Source organism: Halyomorpha halys, unplaced genomic scaffold (genome assembly GCF_000696795.3).
Source record: "Halyomorpha halys isolate HHAL.00 unplaced genomic scaffold, Hhal_1.1 Scaffold1227.1, whole genome shotgun sequence".
NCBI lineage: Eukaryota > Metazoa > Arthropoda > Insecta > Hemiptera > Pentatomidae > Halyomorpha > Halyomorpha halys.
This window is the reverse complement of record NW_027106032.1, coordinates 51358-62410: the sequence shown is the minus strand read 5'-3', so window position 1 is coordinate 62410 and position 11053 is coordinate 51358. Positions and strand designations below refer to the sequence as shown.

General features: G+C 36.1%; 1 protein-coding gene across 1 annotated transcript; it reads left to right on the top strand.

Annotated features, from left to right (window-relative positions):
- Nucleotides 1-242: 242 nt before the first annotated feature.
- LOC106688887 (enolase-phosphatase E1) lies at nucleotides 243-10583 on the top strand. Its single transcript, XM_014433586.2, has 2 exons — nucleotides 243-692; nucleotides 6123-10583. The coding sequence occupies exons 1-2, from the start codon at nucleotides 631-633 to the stop codon at nucleotides 9436-9438; spliced, it is 3378 nt and encodes a 1125-aa protein (XP_014289072.1). The 5' UTR covers nucleotides 243-630; the 3' UTR covers nucleotides 9439-10583.
- The last annotated feature ends 470 nt before the right edge of the window (nucleotides 10584-11053 follow it).

Sequence of the window (11053 nt, the reverse complement as noted above, 5' to 3'; positions counted from 1 at the left end):
ATCGATATTTATAAGTCAGAAGAAGTAAACGTGGTGGAAAAGCCGAAAAACGCCGTGTATTATAACCTAAACTTGAACTAAAGAGGGACACAAGTAAGCCCGAATGGAAAGAAATTTTCCCTCTTGGAAGGCGAATAATATTATTAATTAGCCTATGTAATTATCGATTTATATTATAAAGTATATAGGTTATTTGAGCAAATTATTGTTTTTGTTTATAAATTATATTATTGCATTTTCAGATGTTAACCAGAACGTAAAATGAAAAAAAAAATTAAGAAATAAAATACAATAATATTGAAAGACGACTAAAATTTTTGAAGTAAATCGAGTACAATCAACATGTTGTCGGCTAATCATTTAAATCTATGGGCTTTAATTAAATAATACTTATTGCGATATACATATGATATCATTACGTTACAATCAAGATTGGACAGTAATAAAAAGAGGATAGTAGTTATCGCTTTTCGACCAAGAAAAAATATTTCACCAAATTTGCAGTTACCATATGACTGTTTCAAATTTCCTATAGTTAACCTTGCTCATGGGAGCAGTTTATCCCCATCAATTTTATGTTAGTTACAAATTAAGAGTTGTCAAATTCCTAGCAGTGTTGAAGATCTATTTATGTATGGTGTCCTCGGAGTGCTGCTTGTAGTTATGGGTGTGTCTTCAGCTCTAGATGACAGGTCAGTAAGCATTCATCATTAGTAATCATAAAAGTACATTAAGTAATATCTATATTCATTAAAGCTGATTTCACATATTTTTCAAAGAATGTGATTTTTTTATTATTAAATCAATAATATTGGTGTTAAGTTATGGTAAGTAATATCTGTTTGGAGGCAAAACGTAACTGACAAAGATTGCAGCCCGACGCAGTCTGTTTTTAATGATCAGAAAATTACATCCTATACTTTCAATCTCAAAAACAGATCTGGCCATAGATATTTTTGAAAGGACAATGCTGAAGACCCAAACTATAGTTCTACCGAATTGGATGGAAGTCACTCCTACAAAAAATAAGAAAAAATGTCTTCTTGACATGTTTTGAAGTAAGATATGGTTTGTAGAGTAGATAACTTTTAACTTCTATTTCTTCTACTATAAGTCAAATATGTGATAACTGAAAGTGGTAAAACATAGAAACAATTTATAATCTGAAATAAACTTACAAATGTTTCATTATACTTCGCAGAATACAAATTCGTGTTAAGATGAACAAGTATCTGCTGTTACCAAATTGACTACCATTAGGTTTGTCATGGCAGTATCTACTACCGTGGCATCATTACCGCAGTAGGTTTTGCGTGACAGTTGATGGTATATGCAGTAGCAGTAAAGCATTTTAATGAAAAATAAAAATCCTTCTTTTATTGTTTGTACTTATATTCATAGAAAAAAATCCAGCTTAAAACCATGTTTTCAACGCAAAAATATGGTTTCTGTTATTTAGTTAAGCTCTCACTCAGTCTTCACAAGCTTCTAATGCCAGTGACGTGACTGGAAGAGAAAAGCAATAGGATCCCAATTATTTCACGTGGTGGGATAATTCAAAAATATCAGTTCACAGTTTCTAAGGCTGAACTTAAATATTGTAGGCCGGAGTAAAATATGAAGCCGAAGTAACTGAATAAGTTGAAGCATCAGCTTAGCGACCTCGAGTCAACAAACATGATATTTAGTGAGGCTCATAACTCGTCCTTTTGTACTCAACTGTTCTATTTCCAATAGTTGCCCACAATCATGAAACAAAATGTATCAGTATGAATTAGTACTTAAATAGGCCCCTGATGTTTGTTCAGTGCCAATCAACTCTTGGTGCACCCTGATAAGAAGAGACAAGAATAATTTTGAAATAGGCTAATGAAACACAAAAACAACAAAATAAAATTATCTTTTTCAGCTTCTACTATCAACAACAAAAAAAGAGTTGTTAATGACTACTTGTTTCCACAGGAAGGTATTCGTAGCCAGCAATTTTATTTTTGTAATTATAATAAATTGTTATATCGTAGAAGTACAACCTTAAAGCAATGAGTTGGTTTTCAAATCAATAATTCGATTCGAAAATAAAATTTGAATTTACTAGTTTAATTAATTTTATGAAAGCAATACAAAATTTTTGTTCAATATAAATAAAAATCATTATTTCTACAAGCCTTAGGGTATTTCGGGATAGTATAAATCTTATCATATATGCTAGAAATGCTTTTTCTGTCACGCTTTATCCATATTGCCAATATTTCTAAATTATTCATACAGCTCTCCTGATTTTCCGCTATTTACAAACAGGAAGAAGATTATAAAGAAACAATGTCTTCGTCAGTGACCTCTTCTGTAACTAGTATTTCATCGCGTATGTTCATAAAGTCGGCGGTTGTTCATTTGGTTGTCACAAGTGGTGATAATCTGGTCCTATTCTGCAAATGTTACAGAGCCCTTCCCTCACCCCCTCGTTGTACACCCTCGGGTTCTATAAAGGATAGAATTTGGTTTATTAACTCAGCACACAGTTCGACACGCGTGTTTCCACTGTCATAATCCAACAATAGTTTTTATTTCTCAACAGCTGTTTATGAATTAAACTTTAGTTTCGACATTATGTGCACTTTTATTTACTTTTTTGTCGTACAAAACCTTAGATGCTATTAAAAATCAAAGCATATGCGGAAGAAATTTAAATGTTTATAAACAAACGTGTCGCAACCTGTGCACACTTGATAAATTGTCAAGCTTAAACAGGCTAATGGGCTACAAATTCCCAATAATAAGGATAAACATCAAAAAAGTCAGAGAAATCAAATTAAAATTATAAAGGTTATGTCGAGGTGGGCTATTTTCTTAACTATTCTGCTTGTCCAGAAGGCATCGACAATGCGTGTTCAGTTAATAAAGATGAGGTAGTTGACAAGGAAGATGACTAGATTGGATGAGACTAACTGGTGATACCCGTTATATCTCGGAGGAAGATAATCTCGTCCTACCGGGTACTATTCCGATAAACACTAGGGAGGAATGCAGACCTGAAGGGTAGTTAGCCTCCAGAGTCATGCAGGAAGGAATGCAGGACGAGGGCAGCCGGGTACTATTTCAACAGAGGCGAAGAAATTATGTAAGCCGTTTAGCTAGCCGCCAGAGCTTACGTAGAGAAAAAAGGTAGAAAAGAGAGATCATTTCAAGAGTGACATAAAATAACAACCACTTAGAAATCAAAATAGGCTATAAACCGAAACTGTCTCAAACAGAGGTTGTGGATCCGTAATCTTCCGTGGTCAATTAGGATTTTTTGTACCCTCCTGAAAATTTAAATTGGTAAATGATACGTACATATAGTGGGATGTGCTATGTACCCAGCTGGTTATAAGAGATCCCTTGAATTGCCTTTTGGCATTATAATGTTAGGCGAAGGGTCCAGTGAAGATAATAAGAATAAGATGAGTCGCTCGATTCCTTTTCATCTGCAAGTGTCAAGACCTCTTGGTAATTATCTATTGTAGAGATTTCTCACACATTAATTCATGTATCACTTAACATGGTTACATCACAATGAATACAGGGGGGAATTAGCTTAAGAAATTGACTCTTTCTTCATCTTCCTTTAACTCCTGTGTGTCAAGCGTGGAATCTCAGTCTCAACCCACCGGTCCCTGTTCCTGGCTACACTTTTTATCTCCGGAACAGCGCGTCCTCTTGCTGCCCAATGAACTCAGAGTACATGCACCTGTGTCTGCCACGAGGCCAGCTTCCTTCCGGCCTAGCTTCCAAATACCACCTGGCTTTCCTGGTATCGTCCATTCTACAGAAGTGTCTATACAACTTCAGTTACCACTCTTGCATTGTGTCTCGCACTGATTTCACATCCAGATCCACCCGAATCCTTTTATTCCTGACACAGTCTCTCCTGGTACCAACTATTCTTCGGAGAAATCTCATTTCTGCTGTTGTTATCCTTCCTACGTGCTAGTCGAGTGCTGTCCAGCTTTCTGATCCATACAGGAGGATTGGGAGAAACACGGATTTAGAAATCCGTTTTGAGGCATCTCTGCTTACTTCTTCCTTTCCAATAAGAGTTTTAGAAATCTTACGGTACAATTCGTTGACCTTTTTCACTCGATTTAGAACCTCCTGGTCTATTTTGCCATCTTTACTTATTATGCTCCTCAGATACGTATAAGTATTTGTAAGTTCTAAGGGTTCACGTTTTCTAGGCTCTGCGTTTTCTCAAAGAAATTGACCATTGTTTTATTCCTTCTTTTTCACTACGGGAAACTATCTTTTGGCTTAATGATACGGATCCTTCCGTCAATTTATTTTTAATAATTTAATTAATAAATATTTAATATTCAGAACTGTATTAAAATATATACAACCAGTAAATGTGCGGGTAGTTATCAAATGGCATGATGTAAACATTTTGAGAATCTATCTATCTGGAACATTTATAGACGAGAAGATCTCGAAGTCATCTTCTTTTCAGACGCCAAGAAGGATTATCAGGTAATTAACGAAAAATCAGATTAGAAACAAGTGGGTATAGGTGGTTAGGAAGTTTTTTATGGAAAGATTAGTATTTGGTTCTAGCCTAAAAGGGAAAATATGGAATATTATGGTCATGATTGACGACTTGATTTGTAACAAAGTAAGGATTTAAGGATTTTGGACTGTACGGATTAGATGCGAGAGAAATTCAATGTTTTAATAGAACCGCAAAAATTAATTACCTATATCCAGATAGGCCGTATTATAATCATGTAGATCAGTATTTTGTAATGGATTGGAAGTTTAGGCCGGTTGCTTAGTAAATGTTGTAATAGTCTTTTCAGTACTGTATGAGGATTCCAAGTCACTCGATCATCCAGATGTAGTCCTAAGTAACAGATCTGTTCGACAGGAATAAGTGGGGTAGTATTAAAGGATATTGTGGGGCAGGAAGTCATAGGTTTATGACAGGGTAAATGTGATTTGGTGGGATTTATTTTAATTCTTCAGTTTGGCACCATTCTTTAAGGGTGATGTAGGACTGAAGGGTTTGGGATACTATGGAAGGACCATTATTCACTGAAAATAGCCATGTGTAATCGGCAAAAGTAGTGAGACTGTGGTAAGGATGCCAGCTGTAAAAAATGTATAAAGGATAGAACCAAGGAGAGGAAAGAGTGATGAATAAGTGCTGTTGTGATTTACTTGAAATAATCTGACGGAGAGTTAACGGATATGGAGGACTTATAAAAAAACAATAGCAGTTCTGGGTGCCAGACTCAATCAAAAGCCTGTTCTACATTAAGAAAGACTCCTGAGTAGTGCCGCATTGAGACATCAACCACTCGATGGCATTGATAGATAGTGGAATGGGATGTTCGGAATCCAAATTAGTGATCTGGAATTATGAGGTTGGAATCTAAGATTGTGTATAGGTATTTCAACATGAGTTTTTCAAGGATTTTGCCCATAATAGGTTAAACAGAGATAGGGTGGAAGGACGATGGGTATTCTAGCGGCTTTTGAGGTTTAGGAATCATTTTGATCATGGATAATTTCCGTGGGTCAGGAAAATATGAGGAACGGCGTTATATATGTAGGTGGCCATTGGCCAAGTAAATTCCTAATATTTGTCGATAGCCTGCTACTCTTATTTAGACTATTCAAACAATAAGTACCTTTATCTATAGGATATACCCTTTCCCCTGTATGTCACGTAGGGGACAAACAAAAAATGTTCTTTCAAATCATTAGTTTTTTACAATGAATAATGGCGGTCGATTTGAAGATACGTTTTGCTCAATCACCTTTTACATATGAATCCACATTCAGAGCCCTCGTAAGCCCTGGAGCGCCTGGATTTTACTGGATAATACTGGATCCGACACATTTTCTAAAAGGGCCACAAAGTTATTCCGCATCAAACCTGTATGCGCAATGTAAACCTCTATACCGGTACATTTTTTCCTTTAAAATTGTATTCATTATCTTTTTCTCATTTACTTTTTGGTTCAATATTAAACAGAATTCATACAGTTTTTATGAAAGAATTTACCTAAAACAGCTTAAATTAGGAATTGCAATAATTAAATCATCATTTTCCATCACAAAAGATAAAATAAAGCTAATTATTTCAGGTTGCCATGGAGCAGAAGGGTCGGTCGGTACAAAATCGAACTGCTACCAATAGAGAAGGAAGAATTTGAGATGGACTCAGTTCATAAGGTGTATCCGTTGCCTATTGGTGAATCAGATCCATGGAGGCAATCTTACAGGACAAATGTGGGAGGTCAAGAATTTGAAACACTTCATCAAGAAACGAACGTATTACTAATTCAATCATCAACAGCCCGGTATGAGAACTGCGATGGCGAAAAACAATCAATGAGGACTTCTTCAAAACCACCCATTCCTGGAACCTTGCGCCGATACGTCCGAACTTATGGGGCATGGAAAGCTCTAAGCTCACCAGTAAAATCCTTTATCAATGAGACAATTGTAAAGCTCCAAAGAAGAAAAAGGAAAAAGAAGCGGAGGAAAAATGCTTTATTTGTACCCGACTCGAATTTGAAAATTAACGTATCGATTTCAGAACCTAAAATAATTGATTCAAATGTTAAAAGTGCTTATGTGAAAGCACATAAATCAAGAACGAGTGGATTCGTCTGCACCTGTGGATCGTTAACCGAGGAGACAACTAAAACAAGATTTATTCTAACGCCATGCGAATGTGAAGGAGAAGACTATGAAATAACAGAACCAAGTGAAATAAATGAAGTTTGTGAAGAAAAGCCTGAAGAAGAAGCCGATCAAGAAGAGATGATGTGCGACGAATGCGGCAGTGAAGAGCCTGAAAACACGGAATGCGAATATACCGACAAGGAAACAGAGACGGAACAATGTTGCAGATTAGACCCGCTCCCAAAGCACACCATTGACGAATGTCCAGTGACACTGTGTCAGACGACCCAAAAGAGCCTTGAAGAAGATTACCCAACCTACAAAACTTTTCCATTTTCAGGATGTAAACATAAAATGAAACCCAAACCGCGGTGTGAAAATTCCGAAACAAGAGTTCAAAAAAGTTACGAGCCGGATCTCAGGAAACTTTTCAGCATTCCTGAAAGTTCTACAAAACCACAAAAAAGGAATGAGAAAAATACTAAAGTAAAAATAAAACGGAAATATTCAAAAGCTAACCGAAGGAATAATCGCATTGCTCATTCCAGAAAAAAATCAGTTACCACAAAAAATAAAAATATAAAAAACGACAAACAAGAATCTTCGAAGAAATATTTGCTGGTGAACATACTTTCAAGAATAAAAGGAAGGACGAAAGCAGAAGATAGCACTTCTATTGATGTAGACAATATCACTGTAACAGAAAACGCAAAGGAAAACAGCGAGGAATCAGAAGAGGTTGGGTGCAATTGCGCAAAAGCAACCGCTGAAGAAACTGACACAACGGAAAAAGCTCATAAGACATTTACTAATTATGGAGTAATAGATGAAGTGTTTAGGAAGTTTATCGGTGTAACGGGAACGGAGAAACTAGATAAGTCAACGCTAACTTATCAACCGGTCAACTCGGATGAAAGTGTGACATTAATCATAAACGTAGAAGATGAGGTAATAGCACCGCCAGCTAACCAGATCCAGAACCTATCCAAAACGAATCCGTTGTCCGTGGCAGTAGAGGAGATGCTGGCCGAAGTCAAGTCTAAGATGACGGAAGCATACGGGATAACGACGCAGCCCATACAGGAGACCGAAAGCGGCACTACCACTACAGGCATCATAACCGCCGAACGGCTCAAGTTCATCAACCTACATTGGGGCAAAACCGTCGATCCAGCCCTCAAACATGGCCTCCTTTGCACGCACTGCTATAAGCTAAACTATCCTGAACTTCCTAAACAATATCAGAAAGAAGGTGAGGTTGTAGATCTAAAACCGGTAGCTGAAACTCATCTCACACCACAGTCCACAGAAGAAACTACGAAAGAGCAGGAGTCAGATTTTTCTGAGCTAGGGATATCGTATACGCCTGATGAAATGCCTGTAACTGACGCAGATTACGATCAAATCATTTCTCGGATCCATTGCAACTTTTCTGAAGATACGCATCCTACGTTCGATATATTAAAGAATATATGCCAGGACAGGTATGGACCTATCACTCCAAACGTGAGAAAACACTCTTTACAGCTTCCTAGAGAAACTCTAAAACGGAAAGCACATACTGAAATACAAACTCCTTTGGAGGCCTATTCAACACAAACAATTTATCAAACGGAATATCAACCTACTAGCAGAAATAGTGGAGCACAAGCGGCTTCATCGACAAATCATCATGAAACCACCCGCAATAATGACCATGGAATCACAAACTATGAAGCGACAACTCGCCAGTGTTTAGACCGGCATCACACCACAGCTGAATTCTCGAAGCGCAATCATGGCTCAAAGACTGTACAAACCATCTGCTTTTTAATCGATGACTTCACTGAATCCGAGATTACGACAAAAGTGACCAAGACTGCGATTGTCACGAATTACCAGCATGAAGATAGGGAAACCATACACCATAAAGAAGATGAAAGTACGCAAAAGTCTAAAGAATACAGCACACATTTACCGCTGCGCCTATGCAACTGTACGATACCACGCAGTACTCACGTCCACCATCATCATTATACACTCGGTCATTTTTTCCATAATGAAGACGATACTTCTTCTGAAGAAGATAATCCTACTTCCAATGACCACAAACCTTCTCATAAAGTCCACCCTACTACTACAGTGAGTTTTGAAACAAATGATGAAGAAGAGGAAGAAAACGATATACATATAACCAAGAAAATTACCACACGTAAAACTAAGAAGACAACAACTACCAGTAAGCCAGATGACGAACAACCGAAACCAAAGAAGCAGTCCAAGTTCAAATTTTATCCGCCCTTATCCCTGTACCGCACCTGGCTCAGTCCTTGGGCAGCGGTGCAGATAAAACCGCGTCCCCCCCCTGCCAAAGCATTTCAACCAAATAATTATATGTATAATAATTATGATCATAATTATGAACAGTATATAATGAGTCTGTCCCATCAACCCTATTCAGTTCGTCCTATGAGCCAGACAAAGATGTGTACAACAGATCAATCGATCAAGAGGTTACCTTCAAATCTCGGTAAGGCAAAAGGTGTCTACATGGGAGCTATTATTATTGGCAACAAGTACTTACCACCTGGCTTTTACAAACTCGAAGATTTAAAAAAACTTAAGAATTCTGGTATTTCAATCCCAAAAATTAGAGGTAAAAAAAATATTATCAGCGACAGAGTGGGTTATTCATTAAGAAGAATATATCCTGGAAAAGCGTCCTCGATTCAGAAACGTCACTTCAATTCACGTAAAATATTCCATGCAAAATCTTTTAAAAAGTATGTTTAGGAGAAATATCCTTGATAAAATTTGTTATAGTATGAAAGATGCTAATTCACAAACCTGAGGGCAAATTCTGTTTCAGAAATTAACTTTCCAGTTTTGGGTATATCATTTACCCACCAGTCCCTTAGAAAAGTTCTTGAGGTTTAAGAGAATCAATTAAATGAGACAAAATCTTATGGGCACAATCATAAGAATATCACCATGCCTACCGTTCTTAGTATAAATCTCCGAATCAGAACTCGAAAATAAAACATCTCCTGAATGAAATGAACATGATTCTCTGGTCATTTACTAGAGCTTAAAGTACTAAACATGACTTTGGTATTCTAAACAAAAAAAAAAAAAGCTTCAATATTCACAAAGTTAAAACCTCCATCATATTTTATATAACGTTGAAACCACGAACTATTTGTGAGTTTAAGACAGTTTTTTATCTTTATAATGATTCAGAAAGGTATAATGAACAAATGCACAAGCAACCGAATGAAATCAGTAAGTTATACCGCACTAGTAAAAGTAGCATAAATCTAAAACGAGTTCAACAACTTGAGGGGATCTATGTAACTTTTACTAAAGTAGCGGGGACTGCTTGAAGCTAGTAAGCTAATATCTATCCCCTCTATTCCACGTGGAGTGATACATGTTCTTTCTATTTATTTAACCAATTTTTGTAAATTCAAAGATTAGTGGATTGTATTAATATATAAAGACATCCACGCGGAAATTTTATTATTTCCCGGCACCAGTATTATTAATTTAACTAAAGCAATATTGGGAAATGAAAATCACTAATTAAGGAAGTCATAAAAAGAATGAATTTTCGCCGTGGTCATCTAAATTATGGTTCTGGAAACACAACAATAACAATGGACCAGTTGAAGCTGTGGATTAAATTATGTAAAAGGAAAAAGGGAAAAAATGAATAATTTTGAAATCATTTATTCACATGATTTTATACAAGTTTATACAAGAAAATCAAATTTGTTATTTAACAAGTCAATTGAAAATAACATTATATAAATTCGAGGGGCAGAATAATATAATATTTTCATCTTGATAAAAAAAAATAAAGAAATCCTGGAGAGTGATGAAGGCACAACCCAACGACTTAATGCAATTATCATCAATAAAAATATTTTGGAAGGGAACAGTTTTTAATTTCATTCAATTCTCTAGGTAATGCCAATAAAATAATTTCACAATAACAGTTAATGGATAAATAAATAAAACAAATTAAATTATAGTAAATAAATAATTAATTAGGATTAAGAAAAGTAAGATAAATCGTAAACATGTGAATATCTATGTACAATATTTACGTATGGATTCTGCAACAGACTTTGCCTTTTCATGATATTTATGCAGAAACAAATCAGGAGTTGAGGTAATCCCGATGTTTCTCTCTGTGCGGTCTTTTTTGGATTAAAAGTCAGAGGACTGTTAAGAGCACAAGAGCCACAGATTCAGAACGTAATTGGATTAACTGACCATTGTCAGAACTTCAATAACGTCTTCATAAAAAATCTTAGGGCCACTGCCACTCCAATCATTAAGAAATATCGGTCTTCAGTAGAGATTTTTAACCTGACTGCAAGTAAGTTTGATAGTTTTAGGTGAG

What these genes read in the sequence shown, in the direction of transcription:
- LOC106688887 (XM_014433586.2), top strand. Translation starts at nt 631, where the DNA reads ATGTATGGTGTCCTCGGAGTGCTGCTTGTAGTTATGGGTGTGTCTTCA. An exon ending in TCTTCAGCTCTAGATGACAG is followed by an intron (nt 693 to 6,122) that starts GTCAGTAAGCAT and finishes TAATTATTTCAG; the next exon opens with GTTGCCATGGAGCAGAAGGG.